We start from the raw sequence: 23,250 nt of genomic DNA, 5'->3' as shown, positions 1-23,250 counted from the left end.
AATGGCGTAGGTGGGAAAGGCTGGGAACTCAGAATGTGGGGGGTGAGGAGGTGAATAGCCTATGTGGGGATAAGCGTGGCAGAGAAGAAGAAGTGGGTTACGATGGGGAGAAGCGTTTGAAGATCACAACAGACGGGGGCGTCTTTATACCTGAGGCGGAGGTTGAGGGAACTCAACCCCGCCGGGCCCAATGAATCTCATCAGTATCAACTGTCGGGGCTTGGGCAACCCCGACACGGTTAACGCCTTGCGTACTCTTATACGCAGGGAAGCCCCGGCCATGATTTTTCTTTGCGAGACGAAACTTTGTGATCGTGACATGAGGAGGGTGAGGGAGAAGCTAGAAGGGTATAATGGGATTGAAGTGGATAGTGTGGGTAGGTCAGGGGGTCTTGCTTTCTTATGGAAGAGGGAGGTCGATTGCACCTTTAAGTCGGCTTCTGTACACCATGTTGATGTTCATGTTCGGGAGGGGGACAAGGAGTGGCGTGTAACAGGCTTCTATGGGTGGCCGGCGGTCTCGGATCGTCATCTCTCTTGGGAGCTCCTTCGATTGTTACATACTCAGTCAAATCTTCCCTGGGTCTGTATCGGAGATTTTAATGAGGTCCTATTTTCTACTGAGATGAAGGGTGGGAGTCGAGCACAGTGGCAGATGAATAACTTTCAGACAGCTGTTGATGAGTGTAGGTTAAGGGATGTACCTTGGGAGGGGTATGCTTTTACTTATGATAATGGGCAAGCGGGGGAGGCTAACCGTCAGTGCAGATTGGACCGAGCTTTGTGTACGGAGACATGGCTTGACATCTTCCCTTATGCTAAGCTCTTTAATCTGGACCGCGAATGGTCCGATCATGCTCCGTTGAGACTGGCTTTTGATAGGCATGAGATAGGGGGTAAGACAAGAAGCAGGTTCCGTTTTGAGCAAATTTGGGTGGGGGAGGAGGGTTGTGAAGAAGCCATTATGAAGGGTGTCGAAAAGGGGCAGGGAGATTTGGTGCGGACTTTACGGGAATGTGGGAAGGAGTTGAGTGCCTGGAAGAAGATTAGTATTGGCAAGATAGGACATTCACTTGTTCTTAAGCGGAAGCAGCTAGCTCGTTTTAATGAAGGAGACCGATTGGAGGATAATGTGCGGAAGCGAAAGAAGCTCATTGCTGAGATTGCAAATTTATATAAGCAGGAAGAGCAATATTGGAGGCAGCGTTCGTGTGCTCTTTGGCTCAAGGATGGTGACCGTAATACAAAGTTTTTTCACTCTCGAGCTGGGGAACGCAAGCGTAAAAATTACATAGGGAAACTGGTTGATGATGCGGGTCGAATCCGGGAAGGAGAACAGGAGGTTTCGCAGGTGGCAAATGATTACTTTCGAGAATTATTTACCTCGGCAGAGCCTACTAACTACGAGAGTGTTTTGGATGGGATAAAAGGGCGTGTAACGGAGGGCATGAACCGGGGATTGCAGGCGGAATATAGCGAATCCGAGGTCATAGAAGCTTTAAATCAGATGCATCCTTTGAAGGCTCCGGGACCAGACGGTATGAATGGGCTCTTTTATCAATCTTATTGGCATATTATCGGGTCAAGAGTCGTGAATACCGTGCTCAACATTCTTCGTGGGAATGCGTCCCCTGCTAGCATCAACAAGACCAATATTGTCTTAATTCCTAAGAAAAAGGCACCGGACAAAATTCGTGATTTCAGACCCATCAGTCTATGTAATGTGGCATATAAACTGGTTTCGAAAGTACTAGCAAACCGTCTGAAAGTTTTCCTTGGGGACATCATTTCTGAGAACCAAAGCGCTTTTACGCCGGGCCGGTTAATTTCTGATAATATTCTGATTGCGTTTGAGCTTTTTCATCATATGAAGAATAATAGGCAGACAGAGGGGTACATGGCGGTTAAGCTGGATATGGCTAAAGCCTATGACAGGGTGGAGTGGGGGTTCCTTAAGAGGGTCCTTACGCGGATGGGATTCGACACACTTTGGATACAGCGGGTTATGGACTGTGTCTCTACGGTGACTTTCTTGGTTTTGATCAATGGCTCACCTTCGGAGGAGTTTCAGCCGGGTAGAGGCTTACGCCAAGGTGACCCGCTATCCCCGTATCTCTTTCTCCTATGCGCGGAAGTGTTATCTAATTTGCTTCGTACGGCGGTTGCGAATGGTGCTCTTCATGGCATTCGGGTGGCCCCCTCGGCACCCACTATTTCTCACCTACTATTTGCGGATGACAGTATTTTTTTCGCAAGAGCAAATATTGAAGAGGCTGATGTGATTAATGATTTATTGCGCCGGTACGAAGGGGCTTCTGGGCAACTTGCGAGCTTGGATAAAACCACTGTCTCTTTTAGTAAAGGAGTTGATAGGGGGCGTAGGAGCATGGTGGCCGAAAGGTTGGGGGTTGTCGAAGTGGAGGAACAGGCTCGCTACTTGGGGTTACCCACGGTGATAGGTCGATCGAAGAAAGTTATTACGGATATTATTCGTGATAAACTTTGCAAGAAATTACAAGGATGGCGCGGGAAAATCTTGTCTAGGGCTGGTAAGGAGATTCTTATAAAGGCTGTTGCCAATTCACTCCCTACCTATGTGATGAGTGTGTTTAAAATTCCTGCGAATTTTTGTGATGAGTTACGGTCGATCGTTTCGAAGTTTTGGTGGGGCCACGATGAGAATAAGCGAGGAATATGTTGGGTGGCCTGGAAAAATTTGGTTCGGCCGAAGGGAGTTGGGGGACTGGGGTTTCGTGATTTTCGTATGTTTAATCTCGCCCTTTTAGGAAAACAAGCTTGGCGACTGGTTACGAATTCCACAAGTCTATGGTCTCGGTTAATGCAGGCTAAGTATTTCCCTAATAGTGACTTCATGGCGGCATCCCTAGGACATAACCCAAGCTATACATGGAGGAGTATCTTTGAAGCACGTAGCGTCCTTGAGGCTGGCATGCGACGGCGTATTGGTGACGGGCTTGATACTAAAGTTTGGGGACAAGCTTGGATCCCGGGTACCCAAACAGGGCGCCTTATCTCGCCTTGTGGGCAAGGAAATGAAGGAATGATGGTGGCTGACTTATTGACCGCGGGTGGAAGGGAGTGGGATGAGACGAAATTGGAACTCTATATCCTTCCTTTTGAGCGAGAACGGGTTCGTAATATCCGCTTAAGTGCGAATAGGCCAAGGGATGCGTGGTATTGGGGACGCGAGAAGGATGGGAATTACACGGTTAGAAGTGCTTATAAGATGCTCGTTGGGGAAGTTGGGGATATGGAGGGTGGTTCGAATTGGGCAAGCGATAAATGGCTCTGGAATCGGCTCTGGAAAGTCTCGGTGTGGCCCCGTGTGAAGCTCTTCTTCTGGCAAATGTGTAGTGAAGCTTTGGCAACACGAGCTAACATAGCAGCCCGAATAGGAGGTGAGTATTCTTTGTGTCCTTTATGTCATTCTAACCTTGAGTCTAGCTTACATCTTTTCAGGGATTGCGGGGTGGCAAAGTGGGTCTGGGAGGAGTTGGAGATGGGCGATGTTGCGGAGCTAGGAGGGGCGGATATACGGGAATGGGTGGAGGCATGTTGGAATGATTTTTGCCGGGAGGAGTGTGTTAAGTTCATGGTGGGATGCTGGGCTATTTGGGAGCATCGAAACAAAGTCATCTTCGACAATGTGGAGGTGGAACCGAGTGTGGTGGTGAGAAGGGTGCAGGATGTGATTAGGGAGGGTGTTGGGGAAGGTGATGGGCAGGCCGTGGCGAGGAGGAGCAAAGGGGGTGCATCTCGGCATGGGAGGGAAGAGGATGAAGGGTGGCGAGCTGCGACGGAGGGGTATGTCAAAATCAATGTTGACGCGGGGATTAGGGATGGAGAGGGGGTGGATACGGGGATTGTTTGTCGTGGATGTCGAGGGGAAGTGCTATGGGGTGTGTCCATTGCTCGGAATCAGGTTTGGGAAGCGCACATAGCTGAGGCGGTTGCGGTTCTGGACGGTCTGGAGGAAGCTGCTCGAAGAGGAATTCAAAAGATAGAGGTGGAAAGCGATTGCCTGCAAGTCATAGAAGCAATTCGGAAGCATGGTGATGGAAGAAGTATCTTCGCACAGATTATCGATGATATTGTGTCTTTTAGTTCGAATTTTCTTTCTGTTTGTTGGTTACATGTTAGTCGGGTTAATAACTGTGTTGCACACGCGTTAGCTCATTGTATTCCACGTTCGATTGGTAGAGTTGTGTGGGAGGATGGTTTACCACCGACTGCGAAAACTGCTGCTACTTTTGATCAGTTATTAATAGAATGAGACCTTCGGGTTTTCCCCTCAAAAAAAAAAAAAGAAATTAGAGGAGTAGGAGATGTCAATTTGAAGTTCAATCTTAGTAAAATTCTAATAACAAAGATTTTTTTTCTTACTAGATTTATAGAGATATCATATAAATAGTGTTAATAAACTAGGAAATCAATATGTTCACATTATATTTTTATAAATGTACATTTTACATATATGTTCGGTTCACAGTTCATTTGATTTGGTTTAAGATCGAACCAAAATAGAATAAATAGATGGACCGTGGGTATGGTCCGCTTCCGTTTGAACCAAATTGCACTTTGCGGTCCGGTTTTCAGTTCAGATCACTAAATGAATGCCCCTAGATAATTGTAATGAGAGTGTAGGGTGTGAGTATATATTGTATTATGGTTCTTATGAGATGGATTTAGAACAAAATAAAAAATGAGTCCGAGAATGAGCGTTCGGACCAACCTATAAAAGAGGGTGACTGGGTGAGGGAGAGTATTTATATAAGCTTGCATTACTAAATAAAAAATGGGTCAAGGATGAGACTATTAAATCGGACAATATATAATTTTTTATATATTGCTTGCATAACAATTTATATAATTTCAATGAGCGTCTTGGTGAATTGTTATCTATTTTCATTTTAAGGCGTACTATGTATTATTCATTTGTTATCTATTTTTAATTTTTTGCAAGTATTAGTGAGTGGTTAGTATGTGCAAGTGAATAAAGTGATCATTACATTCTTATTTTAATGGTTTATTTCACATAATGTTTGTTACATTAAATTTATAATAACTCTATTAGAATTTATAAATTATATTTACCTTTAATTTTATTATCGTTATGTTCGAGTATTTGTAACATTCTAAATTAATTTTACACTTTGTACCATTGTTTGCATCAGATGATATTGATTAGTAACTTCAATTATTTTGGTACATTGAATATCCTATTATAAACTTACTTAAATTTTCATAACATTGGAATTTAATAACACTCATTTATATGCTCATGTATCCAATAAAAGCGCATATTATTACGACCCGTGCATTTTTTTGCACTAGTTATGCTAAAGTTCGGGTCCTTATTGTAGGGTTAACTCCGAAGAGAGAGAAGAGGAAGAATATAGAGCGATACAATATCGCGGGATGACGAAGAATGGCACAGTGAGAATAACAAAGAAAACCCACAAATTTGCATTTCTTCTTCTTCTAACAAAGGTTTAAGATTTTCATGCCTTGTTTGATCATGTTTTAGAAATTTATTTTTAATTCTTTGACGGAGTATTATATTTTACATATTTCAACCCACCACCAGAAAAAGTCCTCGCACAAACTTGCATCTTTTTTTTTTTTTTGATCTCGCACAAAGGTTAGTTCATTTCAGCTTTATCCTCTCTTCGATGATGTTTGCTGTATTTTTTTACTGAGTATTTTTAATTGGATCGTTTGATTGATTTGCTGCAATATTTTTGTTGAGAAATCTTTAAATTAGTGGTATTGATAAGATAAGTGATGAATACTGTAGATCACTGTTCTTTTTAGTTAGGATGATCGAAAATCTTCCTGGGTTCTTCATTTATAAGCGTTTTCATGTTAACAATGATTTGAAGAAACAGTCAAATATATTTATAATCTCACCTGACAATTTTATTGATTAATCTATATGTAGATTTTTTTTTTTTTTTTGGTAAAATTAATCTCTATATGTAGATGAAGACAATTTTATAACGATCTAGTCTCTGAGCTGTAAATTTGACTTTAAATGTTTCTATGCAGACAATCAACAATTCATTTTCTCTTAATCCCAATGGCTCTCTCGATGTAGGCGATTTTACCCTATTTTGGTCTTTCGCTGCTATCACTTGGCTTTTTTCAATATTTGGTGATTAGTGTTTCTCCGTTCATAATGATTTGAGAAATTTATTAGGTTTTTGAGTGGTTTTGAGTTTTGGGCTAGCTTGGGAGAGGAGATCAGGCTCTCTTACGCTGCCATCTCGCTTCCACCATCATGCCTAAGCTAGATAGCTCCGTTAGAACTCAGGCCCCCATTGGGCTTTTCAAAAACCTCTTATCTGGCGATATCCGAGGGATCCCGAAACGCCTGATGGCCCGGAGAAGGGTGTTTGTTCAGACTGACACGGGCTGTGTTCTGGGGATGGAATTGGATAGGAATGATAATGTTCATACTGTGAAGAGGAGACTGCAGGTTGCTTTGAATGTTCCCACCAATGAGAGTTCGTTGTCGTTTGGGGATATGGTGTTGAAAAATGACCTTGATGCCATTAGGAATGATTCGCCCCTCCTTTTGTCTAGGAGTAATATGAATCGGAGTTCATCAACTCCTTGTTTGTCTCCACGAGGTGGAGATCTCCATCAAAAGGACATAAGTGGTGTGATCGAGGTATTGGGGAATTCAGAAAAGTTTGTGGGGGCTAAGCTGATGGTGAAGGAGATTGTTAAGGCGATTAAGAATGGGATTGAACCATTACCTGTTCATAGTGGGCTTGGAGGTGCTTACTATTTTAGGAATAAACGAGGAGAGAAAGTGGCTATTGTCAAGCCCACTGATGAGGAGCCATTTGCGCCAAATAATCCAAAGGGGTTTGTGGGTCGAGCTTTGGGACAGCCTGGGCTTAAGAGCTCCGTCAGGGTCGGGGAGACAGGCGTTAGAGAGGTTGCCGCATATCTTCTTGATCATGAGCACTTTGCTAGTGTACCTACCACAGCTTTGGTGAAAATAACCCACTCTGTCTTTAATGTGAATGATGGGGTGAATGGCAAAAAACCTCGCAAGAAAAACCTTGTCAGTAAGATTGCATCTTGTCAACAATTCGTTCCTCATGATTTTGATGCCAGCGACCATGGGACTTCAAGCTTCCCAGTCTCTGCCGTCCATCGAATCGGGATTCTTGACATTAGGATTTTCAACACCGATAGGCATGCGGGAAACCTTCTTGTCAGGAAGCTTGATGGTGTGGGCAGATTTGGGCAAGTTGAGCTTATTCCCATTGACCATGGTCTCTGTCTCCCTGAGTGTTTGGAAGATCCCTACTTTGAGTGGATCCATTGGCCTCAGTCCTCACTTCCATTTTCCGAGGAAGAACTTGATTACATTTCAAGACTTGACCCATACAAGGATTGTGAGATGCTCTGGACCGAGCTCCCAATGATCCGTGAGGCCTGCCTTCGGGTTCTGGTGCTCTGTACAATTTTCCTCAAGGAAGCTGCGGCCTCTGGCCTCTGTCTTGCTGAGATTGGTAAGATGATGAGCCGGGAATTTCGGTCTGGAGATGAGGAGCCTAGTGAACTCGAGCTTGTATGCATTGAAACAAGGAGGCTGGTGGTGGCGGAGACGGAACTGGGGCTTTTCATGCCGACGTTTGAAAGTCCTGATAATGAATTTCTGTTCGACATTGAACATGATGAGCATGAATGGCTGGAGTTCTTTGACAGATCATCTTTTGGTAAGAACGGCGGGAACCTTTTGTCCAAGCTGGCAAGTCTGGAGGAAGAAGAAGAGGAGAGTGATGATGGTGAGGTGCAACCTGGGCTGGGATTTAGAGCTCTTCCTATTCTCGAAAAGTTCCCGACAATGTCAAGGATATTGATTTCCCTCAAGAATACCATTTTAGGAGAAAAGAATCTGAAGTTGCCAGGAATAACAAAACCGGAAATCGGTTATTCATCCTCAGGTCACAGGAGCACAAATGAGATGCTACCTGCGAGCGCAAACTTTGTGAAGGTGGCGGACATGAATGGGGTAGAGTGGTCGGTTTTTCTCGAGAAGTTTCAAGAGTTACTCCGCCCGGCATTTTTTCATCGAAAGTCGGCCATCCTTGGGCAGAAGCAGCGACAGAAGCTCGGAACTTCTTGCCAGTTTTGAGATGAAGAGTGTGTTTTTATGAGAGGCTAGAGTTTGAGGGAAAAGGAGGTTTTGTAGGGTCTTTTACAAGAGTGTGGAGGATTTAATAGATCAAAGGTCATCTCTTATTCTCTTGAGGAACTCAGTGGTTGCGATGTTGTGATCAAAGGTATCAGTTTGTAAGTGCTGTAAATATTCTTCGAGGCATATATTTGTTTCATTGTTTGTATTATTATAAATAACTTTGTAACTTGGAAATCCTGAAAAGAAAAAAAGAAAAACACAGATATCATGTAGATAATGAGTTCTGAGACGCTTTTGTAAGTGCTGTAAATATTCTTCTAGGCATATATTTGTTTCATTGTTTGTATTATTATAAATAACTTTGTAACTTGGAAATCCTGAAAAGAAAAAAAGAAAAACACCAGATATCATGTAGATAATGAGTTCTGAGACGCTTTTGTTATGTTAAAATGGTGCTTGTCTTTACTAGGTAATATCCTGCACTTTGCGCGGCCTGTTTAAAACTTTTATCATTATAATTGGAAAGAAATAATATAATTCATATGACATTTAATATTTTTGTTTATAAATAAAATAAATTAATCTTTCTCAAATGTTATTGTTTTTTAGGTTTAACTTCAATGTATTAAAATAAAATACATACAATTTTAATTATACGGAGTAACTAATAAGTGATAATTAGTTATGCATGATCAACGTTTTATAAATAGTTTTGTAGCTAATCTAATATCATATCAATTAAAATAAAATGTATTCGAATAATCTAACAATCAACATTAAGTTTTTAAATTAAATTTATGCTCCAAATTAGTTAATATATGTTCAAAATGAAGTGAATATAATTTTAGGCACTTTTCAATTTTTTATGTATAACATGTAATATTTATCGATCAAACATGCATGTGTTATGTGTCAAACATATTTATTAGAAATTTGTATATATTTTTTTTGAAACAAATACGGAGTATATATAATGCTGTTTAAGATTTTACTTATAAAAAAAATAGCTTGAACATTCTCAAATATTATTTTTTGAGGTTTAACTTCAAAGTATTTACAAAATACAGAGTAACATATAAAATATTTAACTAAAAGTAATATCTAGTTAGTCATAATCAATTTCGTTTTATACTTGACGTATACATATTTAATTGAAACTATTAAAGAAAAATGTTATTTGTTTTCTTCTTTTTTTCATATCGTTTATAACACTATTGTACTTAATAATCACTACTTTTGTTTTGATTATTCAAATGTACTCATGATTACTGTCTACATACATACTCGTTATCACATTATTTAAACCCTCTCAAAATCTCATGTGTATTTAATTTGTCGCAATATAATTTTTTCATTTCCATACTATAAAAACTTATGCTTTAGTAGTTAGCTTTAAGTTTTGTTTGTAATAAATACAATGATTTTTCCAAATATATTTTTCTTAATGGATGTAATGGTATAGGTTTTATAATTTTTCCAAAATGTTTTTTACGTAAATGTAAAGCATTGTGAGACACTCACTTTAATCATCTATGCATATCAAAATATTTCAATAAATATAATGAAAATTATACTATATTGAAAGTATTTTTCGCAATAAACGCAATGATTTACATTGTAGAATTTTTGTCAAAATATTTTTTTAATAAATTTAGAATCAAACCACTGTAATTATTTGATGTAATTTTATAATAACATTTACTAAACTATAATTAATACTTTGCTGAGAGTTATGCTGCATTTATTACGTTCGTATTTAATGATCAACTGTTATTAATGTTGGTAATTTAGGTTGAAACGCCACGTGGCGCATCCACAACGTTTCAACCCAGTTATATATATATATATATATATATATATATATATATATATATATATATATATATATATATATATATACGCAGTGATCCGGTGAGTCCACTCCCTTAGATGAGTCTTGTGTCCAAATAAGGACCACGAGATCTGTAGGAAAGAAGGGTCCAGATTGCGCCACGTTGACACAAAAGAAAATAGAAAGTGCGGCGGGGTCAGAGAGTTGGCGTCCCTTTATTGCCACTAAATGCATTCTCTCTCCTCAATTTTCTTAATTTTTGCTTCACCCTTACAATTCCCACGTTTTCAACATCCAATTTCTTTAAATTTTTTTTATTAAAATTAAATATATTAAATCAAACAAAAGTTAACATAAATCTTGTAAATTACTAAATCATTTACTGGAAACGAATCAAGAAGACATGTAACAATCAAATCAAAGGTAAAGGGAATTTCCAACGATAAATCAAAGATGATACGGAGTACTTCTTTCTCCAAAATTGTGATTAATGCGAAAATTTGGTCATTATGTATTTTTGATCAAAGTTACGTCTTCTATCTTGATTTAAGGCTTCTTTTTGCTTTTAATAATTATAAACTAATCACGGTTCTGATTACAATTTAGCCTTTTTTTTTTAGTAATTTTGTAATTTTGTTACAATTATGTTGTTGTGTTCCGATGAGGGAACAACTATGTTACAATTACTATGTAACAGTGTTACAATATTGGTAAAAATGTGTTTTTCTATTTTATATAGTAGTGTTTGTTACTAAAATGGAACACATGAGGTGTTATTGTAAGTTGTAACACGTATTATATGCTATTGTAACACATATTAGTTGCTATTGTAACACAGTTATTGTTATCGTAACATGTAATTTTTTGTTTAAATAACATGTATCGGGTATTATTGTAACATATATTTGTTTATTATTGTAACATACATAAGCTTTTATTGTAACATTTACTTGTGGTTATTGTAACACTTAAAATCTTTGTCCCGCGAATTCATGTGTATTGTCATTGTAACACATATATGAGCTGTTTGTAACACATGTTTGCTCTTTTGTAACACATGTATTTTTGTTATTGTAATATTGTAACACATGTCTATCACTATTGTAACACTTCTTATGGTTATTGTAACACTTCAATTTTTCACAAATTATTCAATGTGTTAGATTATTTGGGGTTCGTGAAAAAAAAATTGATAGAAGAGAACTTGAAACTGGAACGAGTGATAAATGAATTGAAAATGATGAAGAAATTGAATTTGATAGAAAAAAAAAGAATTTGAACAATATTGTAATTTGTAAGAACAATTAAAAATCTGATGTTTGTATAAAAATCAGAGATTTTGAAAAACAATTATGAATCAAATGTTATATATGAAAAACAATTATGAATTAATTTAGAGAGGAGAGAGCAAATTGGTTGCGTGTTTCTTTTTCAAGAGAAGAGAGAAATGATTGATTAGAACTTTAGAAGCTAGGGAGACAGCGAGAGTAAAGGAGTGTATTTAAGAGCTGATGTGGACGCACGACGATCATAGATTCGCATTTGATCTGACGGTCTGTATTTGGACGCAAGACTCATTTAATAAGGATGGATTCACTTGATCCTAATTTATATATATATATATATATATATATATATATATATATATATATATATATATATATATATATATATATATATATAGAGAGAGAGAGAGAGAGAGAGAGAGAGAGAGAGAGAGAGAGAAGAGATCATGTAAGGCCATGTATATGTATTGAGTCCATAAGTCCTATTATGAGCCATTGGATGGAGGAAGATGGAGGGATGAGATGAACCCACCCAAAGTCATTATAGAAGCTAATTGGTCGGACTAAATCTTTTCGGTAACTTGTCGTTAGGAGCACCTAGACCAAAACACAATTTATAACTTCACAAACAACTCTACAATTAGTAAAGAGGCAAGTAAAGGTCGGATCCCAAGGGACGGGAATTGAGATGAGATTTCTATTGAAACTAGTGGTGTCTTAGGGGTGTCACAATTTGGGTTGATGTAGAAGGTCACTAAACTAAATAGCAATGAAAATAAACAAGCAAGATGAATTAAAAGGGTTGTAAACAATTGATATAAAGCACTAGGGTATCATGGGGTCATAGGGGAATCATGGGAATTGATCATACAAACATGTTCTCAAATTATAAGCAAGCAATTATTGTTGTGATGGATTGAGTTGGGTTATATCTTACAATCCTAGGAAAGTTTGGGTCCCGGAGCCGAATCGATTAGATTGTACAACACCTACAAGTCGACTTAGTCTTCCCTACTCAACAACATGCATGGTCTAATGAGACTCGAGTTGGTTTATGTCTTACAAGTCTCATTGAAAAGATAGGTGATGGGTAAAAAATACAAGGATTCATAGGCTCACATTTCATCAAACATAATATGTGCATGAGTTGAGATCAAAACAAGCAAGCAAATAAACCATGAAAGCATATTAATTTAAGCATGAATCATTCCCCATGTTGGTTTCCCCTAATTACACATTAACCCTAGCTAGGTCACTACTCACTCATTATCATGTTGATCATGCTAGCAAGGTTGTCAATCATACCAACAAAGTAAAACATGATGAATAAATGAAAGTAATTAACAATAATTAAAAAGGGATTAAGAGAATTATACCTACTAATGATTCCAATAACAAAGAAAAGAATAAAAGAAGTACTTGATGCTTGATTGAGAGGTTGTCAATCTCCCAATAATAACCCAAATAATCTTCAATTACCCAAAATAAAGGATGAACAAAAGAGAGATTAAGGAATAAAACTTGTATTAAAACTTGATTAATTGTTGATTACAAAACTAAAGAGAGATTTGATTGATATTAACTACTCTAAGAATTGATAAGAAGAACATGCTCTTCTAATTAGACTAATGGGGTATTTATAGTGGAAATTAGGTGGATGCATTAGGGTTAACTAAGGGTTAAACTAGTAATTACACTTTTGAGATTTGAGCAGGGAAACGCCGGTATTTTTCGAAGGATGGGCGTCTTTCATTGAAGCTTGAAGAAACGAAATCTTGCTGTCTTGGAATCCGTGCGTCTTAGGTACGGGACGGCGGCGGATTCAGCAGATGTCTGCCGGGCGTCTTCAAGGGAATCCGGCGTCTTGGGCTTGCTGCCGGGCGTCTTTGGGAGAAGACGGCCGGATTGTGGAGGTGGAGGACGGGCGTCTTCCTGTCAATCCGCACGGATTCTTTGGACGGAGCTTCACTTCTTTCTTCTTTTCTTCCTTTCCTTCATAAAATCCTTGGGGATTTCCTCGGGGATGCAAGGATCCTTTCGCGCCATTGCCCATCTACTATAGTATGTACAAAGGCCTTCTAATCTTGTCTCTCCTTGATGCTTGGTCATTGAATTCAATCAATTTAGTCTCATTTTGCCATGAAAATGCAAGGTTTGCACTCATTTCCTACCAAGGACACAAAACCTCAAAGAATATGCAAAACAAAGAACTAAAGACAATAAATGACCCAAATATGCACTAAAAAGCATGGGAACAAGGCTAATTCGGGGACTAAATATGCGCTAATTATGGTCACATCAAATATCCCCAAACCGAACCTTTGCTCGTCCCAAGTAAAGAGGTGACAAAGACTAGGACCATTATTTAAACTAACCTAATAACATAGCCGACATGAGACAATTAGCGGGTCTCACCCCGCCCCTTCAACTCACAACAAGACAACCATGAGGTAGGATGCCTTCTTGCAAGGCAAGGTGGGTCTTGCCAAAATGGCGACACATCCAAACATTAAGCACACAAAATCAAATAATGGATGCATCTACAAAAGGAATAGCCACTTCCTCATCAAGTGGCGGAGGCAACTAAAAGAGAACAAATTTAAGAGCATATAATCCGTCACAAATACTAGTTCAACAAATTACTAAGTCTAAGAGGATGGCACTAAATCACCTCCAAATGGTGTTAAACTAGACTACTTTCGTCCTCAATTTCCAAATGCTTTCGTCAAGAGCGATCGGATGGTTATGGAATGATGATCCCCATGATGCTAGTAGCATATGACATGACAAGTCTCGAGTTCTCTACAAAAGTAAAGGTCATGGATCGTCCCAAGCTCGACAAAGTGGCTTGACAAAAAGGCTTTTTGGGAATGAAATGCTCAAATCTTTATAAACAAGGGTGGATATGACTAGTATTCAAAATTTGACCTCATTCAACTTTCACATTTCAAAAATTAGAGATGGGGTTTGTCCCTTCCGTGCTAATGTCCTTTGCTTTCGCCAATCGCTTATTAGGCAACCGGTTAACCTCTAGACAATAGCTTTTCGGGGTGATAGTCACTCTATCTCTGGGCGGTCGAATTCACAACCGTGTGGGGCCCCAATTCAATGGATCCCTCTCCAAAGCACATCGAAGTGGTACGCCTCCATCAAAACAACTAAAATTCTCAACATTTCAACATTTCATAACATTTAAGGTTTCCTTGGCAATAAAACGTTTCCACATACAAAATCTTTGAAATGAGCACTTCAAACTTATTGATAGAAAGTATTTTTGGGTTGCCATACCACAAGGTCAATCAAGGTCACCTAGACAAGTTAACCAAGTCCACATCGCATCACGGGGTTGGAATAGGTGACTCACATGCAAACCCTTGACTAGGCTTTGGGTCATGGGTCGAAAGACACTAGTATGACACAATCTAGGGTGTTTTACAACCATTCTAGTAGGCGAAGTCTTAAGTTGAAAAAGTATTTGTAATGGTTTAGTTGCTCTTGTCGAAGTTCCCAATTAGGCACTTTTCAAAATATTTCATCTAAATGCAACTATATGCCATGATGCAACTATTATATACATCCTAATGCAAGTGATTCTACCAACTAATATGACATATACACTAAATGCAAGTCCTAAGTTCACATTGTTATACCGCATCAATCAAAATAAAGCCACATAGTCATTAACATAAAGAGGAAAAAGGAGATTGGAAAGATCATACCATGCGGTCTTCATGATCCTCATGTCTCGGATGTGGCGTAGTCAATCAATGTGAACAAGGATAGAACAAACACGATATATACAATAATATATACATGACTACACTACAAAGGAAATGAACTTGTTTTTTGGTTTTTCAATTTTCAAATTTTTATGGTTTTTCGAAATTTTTCAATTTTTTTGGATTTTTGAATAAAAGTTAAGTTAGAATTCCCCATCCCCACACTAATATGGGCATTGTCCTCAATGGCCAAATTGATGGGAAATTATGCAAACATGATGCATGATTTCTACACTAAATGCAAGCTACACTAATCTACACTACATGATGCATGGTTTTTGTTTATGACGGAGAGGATAATTTAGATTACCTCCCATTGTGTATGCATGTACTTCCCCAAACCGAGCTAGACATTATTGCTAATGTCCTATGGTTGGGTGTAGTTCATGCACACACGATGCAATGCATGAAACTAATTTTGTCATTTTGAATTTTCAAAAGTTGGGAACAATAAAATGAGAACACCTCAATGGGGCCGAGGTGTTAGTCCTCTATGGTGCTAGGACTACTCCAACAATGATCAAGATAAATAAAATACAAGTTAACAAAACACAAACTTCTTTTCATGAAACTTGAAAATTAAAGAGAGAAGATGAGAAAACTTCACTTAAACTTAGGTGGGTGCCTCACACCCGCTCCACCTAGCTATGAAGTAATCCTCTAGAGATCGGCATCATCTCCTTCTAGATCGCTATCCCATATCTCCTTTGATGCATCACTCATACTTGGGTCCATGAACTCGTCCTCTTCACTCTCAAGCTCCACCGTGTCCCCTCCGCAAGAATTGTTGCTTCCCTCCTCTTGTCTCCCGTTAGCTCCTTCATTTGCCCTCTCCGAATTGGGGAAGAGTAAGTCCATTTGAGCCCATGAGGGAAATACTCCTTCCTCACTAATCTTTCCCTTTTGAACCATATCGTGGTATTGAGGATAGAGTGCATAGTAAATGTCCACGTTGGTTTCGTATTGGCGGAAGTGCAAATCTTGTAGAATTCCCGTGACAAAGTCGTCACGGGGAAGGATGAAGGGGCTGGGATGGTTGTACGGTTGATAAGGAAATGGGTAGGGAGGCACTTTGATTTTCTCATCTCGGGATTGTTGCTCTTGTTGTTGTTGTTAGGGATTTTGAGGTGGTGGTGCTTATCTTGGTTGGGTTGGGTTTGGAGGGATGAGGTAGGATGGGATTGGAGACAAAGGTCCTCTTCTTGGGGAAATTCGTGGTAGGCCGGTCATCGGTAGATATATCGGATCACTTCCTTTCGTTAACCACTTGATCCTCTTATCAACCCCCTCAAGGGTTATCCAATGATGATGAATGAGAAGAAGATCTTCATTTATCCTCGTGTTTCCCGAAAGTGGAGCAACTCATTATTCTCATTGAATCTCGGATTGAAATGCTTCGCAAGCCTAGTAATGAGTCCTCCATTCACAATGTGTTTCATCCCGTCATCATCACCATTCCTAAACTTTGCCCATTTCTAGAGTAATACTAGCGGTGCATTGAAGTGGTACGCACTTCTTCCTTGAATATTGAGGTAGGATTCCATAAACACAAGGTCTAATTGGTTCACGATCGCCGGATCTCGGCGAGCAAAGAGGGTGCCCGAGAGAAACCGGTAAGTGACTCTTAAGATCGGATTTTGGATATGAAAAGCAAGACATTCCTTGTTATGTATGAGGTCCCGGCCGGTCATGGCCCTCCACAAAGGTTCAACACTGTATTTCTTTGGCTTCGATGTTCGGGTAGGCGTAACATCGAGTCCAAGCACATTTGCGAATTCTACAAGGGTCATCATTCTTGGGACATTTTCCAACCTAAACTCTATGCAAATTGTTTTGTTCAAGGTTGTAATCTTCAAAAAGCTCAAAAACTCAAGCACAAGAGATCGATAAGTTTGCTCATACATGTGGAAAAGGGTGGAGAGACCAAATACTTCAAAGAGAGCTTCCACTTGGTGATAAATCTCAAGTTTCCTCAAGGTATCATGACATAAAAACTTAGTGGGAAGAATGTTCTTACTTAGAAGGCGGTGGAAGACTAATCTTTGCACATCATTGACAAATTTCACATTTGAGAAGTCGTCAAGCCTTGTAATATCTACAATCTCTTCATGCTCCCTTCTTAATGTGTTGACATGGGAGGTAGAAGAACTTCCCCTCATCCTTGGTCTCCTCCTATTCCTAAAAGAGGATCTCCTTGGTGCCATTTCTTGATTATTGAGCTGGATTCTTCTGATTTGTGAAGGAATAAAGATGCTCCTTGTTGATTGAGTGTTGCCCTTGAAACCCTAGAAATTTGGGGGTTTTTGATTTTGTGGGGTTAAGGAGTGATTGGGATATGCTTTGGAGTAATAAGGAGGTGGGGTTTTATAATGCAAGTGGAAGGAAGGGTGATGTGTCACTAAATGTGTGGTGGGGTGTAATTTAATTAAGAAAAGAAGGGTCAAATCACCGTGGGAAGATGGCCGGATTCGAGCAGAAAACGCTCGGATTCAGGCCTCTCGGGACGGGCGGATTCTATCACAGCAAATTTTCCAAAAATATGACGCCATAAGGACGGGCATCCCGAGCCTAAGACGCTCGGATTCTTCAAATGCGGGACGGGCGGATTCTGCTGAAGACGGCCGGATTCTTCTCCAGGGATTTTTCTTGAAATGCACAGGTAGAAAGACGGGCGTCTTTCTGCAAAGCCGGCCGGATTCTTCAGGACGAGCGTCTTCCCTTATGAGACGCTCAGATTCTTCTTCAGTCCCAAAATCTTCAAATTCTCAGCTTAGCAGAAAGGGCGGATTCTTCCCAGGACGCCCGGATTCCAGCAAGACGGCCGGATTTCGGGGAACACGCACGGGTTCAAGCTGTGAATTCTTCCTTTGACTTCCTTTCCTCTCATAGACGCTTCCCCACACTTGAAAATTGGTTCCTTCCTTCATTCAAAATTCGTTAGTGACCCTCCCTCACTTACTCTCATGAAAAGAGCTTATGTTTATTGTTAAAGAAATGCAATAAAATTATAAGTACAAGTTAGAGGGTTAGTATATTTACAAGTGGTGGTTTAGGGAGGACTCCACCAAACTCTCCCTTTGTTGGTTCTTTCAAGGATGAGAAGGCCCGAGGTAGGTGACCTCGACCTCTCCAATAAACGCTCCTTCATAGTATGGCTTCAATCTTTGACCATTGACTTTGAACTTGCTTCCATCTTCCGCCTTGAGTTCAAAATCTCCATATTTTCCAACTTCGGTTATCACATAGGGACCCATCCATCTAGAGTTCAACTTTCCCGGAAAAAGTCGGTAGCGGGAATTGAATAGAAGGACTTTGTCCCCTTTGTGCAAGGCCTTTTGTCTAATTCTCTTGTCATGGAGTAATTTCGTTCTTTCTTTGTAAATCTTTGCATTTTCATAGGATTGTAGTCGGAATTCCTCCAACTCTTGAATTTGAATCATCCTCTTTTGACCACTCAATTTGAGATCGAGATTAAGCGCTCGGATTGTCCAAAAAGCTTTGTACTCCAATTCGATTGGTAAATGACATGCTTTTCCATAGACAAGCTTGTAAGGGGAGGCTCCTATGGGAGTCATATCGGCCGTCCTATAAGCCCAAAGAGCATCATCAAGCTTTGTGTTCCAATCTTTTCGGGTCTTGTTCACAACTTTCTCAAGGATTTATTTGATCTCTCTATTTGAAACTTCAACTTGACCGCTTGTTTGGGGATGATACCCCAAGCCGGTTCTATGTTGGACACCATATTTGGTCAAAAGAGATGCAAGTTTTTTCTCATGGAAATGCGTTCCTCCATCACTTATGATTGCTCTAGGAACTCCAAATCTTGGGAAGATTATCTTCTTGAAGAGCTTGGTGACCGTTTTTGCATCATCATTTGGAGTGGCAATTGCCTCCACCCACTTTGAGACGTAGTCTACGGCCACAAGGATGTACTTATTCCCATTGGATGTCACAAAGGGCCCTTGGTAGTCGATTCCCCAAACATCGAAGATCTCCACCTCTAGAATGCCCCTTTGTGGCATTTCGTTCATCCAAGAGATATTCCCCGTTCTTTGACAAGCGTCGCAATGAATGATGAATTCTCTTGTGTCTTGGAACATTGTAGGCCAATAAAAGCCCGATTGAAGGATTTTTGCAATGGTTCTCCTTGCTCCATGGTGCCCACCATAGGGTGATGAGTGACACCCTTCCAAGATTCCTTGGACTTCCCATTGAGGGATGCATCTCCGGTAGAGCCCATCACTACATTCCTTGTAGAGGTTTGGGTCGTCCCAAAAGTACCTCTTCACTTCGAATAGGAATCTCTTCCTTTGGTTGTGATTCAAATTTGGAGGGAGTACTTTTCCAACAATATAGTTAGCATAATCGGCAAACCATGGGGTGATGTGCCTTTCAAGTTGTGTTTGAATGGCCATCAAAATATCGTCGGGAAATGAGTCATTGATCGGGGGTTTCTCCATTTTCATCATGAAACCGGATCCTCGAAAAATGATCCGCCACTACATTTTCGGCTCCTTTCTTGTCTCTTATTTCCAAGTCAAATTCTTGAAGAAGCAAAATCCATCTCAACAACCTTGGTTTTGCCTCCTTCTTTATCAAGAGATGTCGTAGAGCACAGTGATCCGAAAAGACAATCACCTTGGATCCAAGCAAGTAGGAACGGAATTTGTCCAAAGCAGAGACAATGGCAAGAAGCTCTTTCTCGGTGGTATCATAGTTCACTTGGGAGGGATCAAGAGTCTTGCTTATATAATAGATGGCGTGAAGAGCTCTTCCTACCCGTTGGCCAAGAACCACTCCAAAGGCGTAGTTACTAGCATCACACATAATCTCGAATGGTAGTTCCCAATTTGGAGGTTGAATGATCGGTGCCGAGATTAGTGCTTCCTTGATTCTATTAAAGGCTTCAACACACTCATCAGTGAAAAGGAATTGGGCATCTTTAAGCAAAAGTTGAGTGAGGGGTTTCGCTATTTTTGAAAAATCCTTTATGAAACGGCGATAGAAACCCGCGTGACCGAGAAAACTTCTCACCCCTCTAACATTCACGGGAGGTGGGAGTTTCTCTATCACCTCAACTTTAGCTTTATCGATCTCGATGCCCTTTTCCGAAATCAAATGACCCAAAACAATTCCTTCATTGACCATGAAGTGACACTTTTCCCAATTTAAAACAAGACTAACATCTTCACATTTTTGCAACACAAGAGAAAGATTATGCAAACATGAGTCAAAGTCCTTTTACCATAAACACTAAAATCATCTATAAAAACTTCCATTATGGTCTCTAGATAATCGGAGAAGACACTAATCATGCATCTTTGGAAAGTGGCGGGGGCATTACATAAACCAAAAGGCATCCTCCTATATGCAAAAGTACCATAAGGGCATGTGAAGGTGGTCTTATGTTGGTCATCCGGGTGTATAGGGATTTGGAAGAATCCCGAATACCCGTCAAGGTAACAAAAGAATTTGTTGGAGGCTAACCTCTCAAGCATTTGGTCAATGAATGGTAGGAGGAAATGATCCTTTCTTGTTGCGGAGTTCAACTTTCGATAGTCAATACACATACGCCAACCGGTGATCATTCTTGTGGGTATTAGTTCATTCTTTTCATTTGTCACTACCGTGGTACCTCCTTTCTTAGGTACCACCTGGACCGGACTAACCCACAAAGAGTCCGATATGGGATATATGATTCCCGCATCAAGTAATTTCATAACTTCTCCTTTGACAACTTCTTGCATGTGGGGGTTCAATCTTCTTTGAGGTTGAATGGTAGGTCTATGGTCTTCCTCTAGATGAATTCTATGCATGCAAAAGTTGGGACTTATCCCCTTAAGGTCATCTAGACTATAACCTATAGCCTTCTCATGTTGTTTCAACACATCAAGCAATTTTCTCAATTGGTTCTCATCAAGTCTATCATTAACAATCACGGGTTTGGTCTTTGATTCATCAAGGTAAGCATATTTCAAATTTGGGGGAAGGGGTTTTAAAGTAGGAGTTTGTACCTCACTTTCCTCCTTTGGAGTTTCATTGAGAATTTGCTCCATCTCCATTAGACATTCCATTCTCATAGCATATTCAACTTGTTCTTCATTCTCATCAACCTCATCATATTCAAATTCCATGATGGGTTCCTCTTGCTCTTGAGCTTGTAAAATATCTTCTAGGATAGATTGCTCATCTTCTATGGGTTGACATGCTTCCACAAGGATGTTATGCACTAATTCGGATTGTGCATGAGTGAGTTCTTTGTTAGCTATAGCGGCCTCAAAAAGATCTACCTCCAATTCCCAATACATATTTTTAGCCTCACTTGCTTCCAAGGCTTCCAATGCTTGCATGGGATCTTTGAAGAAAGGTATACTTAAGTGGTCCTCTACAAAACAATCTACAAGGTCCATCTTGCAAAATATCGAACAACTTGAAAATAATTAGAACAAACCTTGAAGAGTTTCACTTCCCCAAGGCAAAGAAAGACACAACTAATAACAATATAACAAAATCTAAATCAAGTTAACACCGTCCCCGGCAACGGCGCCATTTTTGGTTCGGACTAAATCTTTTCGGTAACTTGTAGTTAGGAGCATCTAGACCAAAACACAATTTATAACTTCACAAACAACTCTACAATTAGTAAAGAGGCAAGTAAAGGTCGGATCCCAAGGACGGGAGTTGAAATGAGATTTCTATTGAAACTAGTGGTGTCTTAGGGGTGTCACAATTTGGGTTGATGTAGAAGGTCACTAAACTAAATAGCAATGAAAATAAACAAGCAAGATGAACTAAAAGGGTTGTAAACAATTGATAAAAAGTACTAGGGTATCATGGGGTCATAGGGGAATCATGGGAATTGATCATACAAACATGTTCTCAAATTATAAGCAAGCAATTATTGTTGTGATGGATTGAGTCGGGTTATATCTTACAATCCTAGGAAAGTTTGGGTCCCGGAGCCGAATCGATTAGATTGTACAACACCTACAAGTCGACTTAGTCTTCCCTACTCAACAACATGCATGGTCTAATGAGACTGGAGTTGGTTTATGTCTTACAAGTCTCATTGAAAAGATAGGTGATGGGTAAAAAATGCAAGGATTCATAGGCTCACATTTCATCAAACATAATATGTGCATGAGTTAAGATCAAAACAAGCAAGTAAATAAACCATGAAAGCATATTAATTTAAGCATGAATCATTCCCCATGTTGGTTTCCCCTAATTACCCATTAACCCTAGCTAGGTCACTACTCACTCATTATCATGTTGATCATGCTAGCAAGGTTGTCAATCATACCAACAAAGTAAAACATGATGAATAAATGAAAGTAATTAACAATAATTAAAAAGGGATTAAGAGAATTATACCTACTAATGATTCCAATAACAAAGCAAAGAATAAAAGAAGTACTTGATGCTTGATTGAGAGGTTGTCAATCTCCCAATAATAACCCAAATAATCTTCAATTACCCAAAATAAAGGATAAACAAAAGAGAGATTAAGGAATAAAACTTGTATTAAAACTTGATTAATTGTTGATTACAAAACTAAAGAGAGATTTGATTGATATTAACTACTCTAAGAATTGATAAGAAGAACATGCTCTTCTAATTAGACTAATGAGGTATTTATAGTGGAAATTAGGTGGATGCATTAGGGTTAACTAAGGGTTAAACTAGTAATTACACTTTTGAGATTTGAGCAGGGAAACGCCGGTATTTTTCGAAGGATGGGCGTCTTTCATTGAAGCTTGAAGAAACGAAATCTTTTTGTCTTGGAATCCGTGCGTCTTAGGTACTGGGACGGCCGGATTCAGCGATGTCTGCCGGGCGTCTTCAAGGGAATCCGGGCGTCTTCGGGCTTTCTTTGCCGGCGTCTTTGGGAGAAGACGGCCGGATTGTGGAGGTGGAGGACGGGCGTCTTCCTGTCAATCCGCACGGATTCTTTGGACAGCTTCATCGCTTTCTTCTTTTCTTCCTTTCCTTCATAAAATCCTTGGGGATTTCCTCGGGGATGCAAGGATCCTTTCGCGCCATTGCCGATCTACTATAGTATGTACAAAGGCCTTCTAATCTTGTCTCTCCTTGATGCTTGGTCATTGAATTCAATCAATTTAGTCTCATTTTGCCATGAAAATGCAAGGTTTGCACTCCTTTCCTACCAAGGAC

General features: G+C 39.6%; 2 protein-coding genes across 3 annotated transcripts; both read left to right on the top strand.

Moving 5' to 3' along the window:
• The first annotated feature begins 319 nt into the window (after positions 1-319).
• LOC141619158 (uncharacterized) lies at positions 320-4,294 on the top strand. Its single transcript, XM_074436177.1, has one exon. It carries the CDS (start codon positions 320-322, stop codon positions 4,292-4,294), a length of 3,975 nt encoding a protein of 1,324 aa, XP_074292278.1.
• Positions 4,295-5,348: 1,054 nt separating this feature from the next.
• LOC141623781 (phosphatidylinositol 4-kinase gamma 7-like) lies at positions 5,349-8,535 on the top strand. 2 transcript variants are annotated; one of them, XM_074439932.1, is made up of 2 exons: positions 5,349-5,662; positions 6,070-8,535. In XM_074439932.1, the coding sequence occupies exon 2, from the start codon at positions 6,302-6,304 to the stop codon at positions 8,174-8,176; it is 1,875 nt and encodes a 624-aa protein (XP_074296033.1). In that variant the 5' UTR covers positions 5,349-5,662; positions 6,070-6,301; the 3' UTR covers positions 8,177-8,535. The 2 variants fall into 2 exon arrangements, with proteins under 2 accessions (XP_074296033.1, XP_074296034.1); XM_074439933.1 differs by having other exon boundaries at positions 5,404-5,511.
• The last annotated feature ends 14,715 nt before the right edge of the window (positions 8,536-23,250 follow it).

The sequence above is a fragment of the Silene latifolia genome, chromosome X (assembly GCF_048544455.1).
Source record: "Silene latifolia isolate original U9 population chromosome X, ASM4854445v1, whole genome shotgun sequence".
NCBI lineage: Eukaryota > Viridiplantae > Streptophyta > Magnoliopsida > Caryophyllales > Caryophyllaceae > Silene > Silene latifolia.
This window is presented reverse-complemented; position numbering and strand designations above follow the sequence as displayed.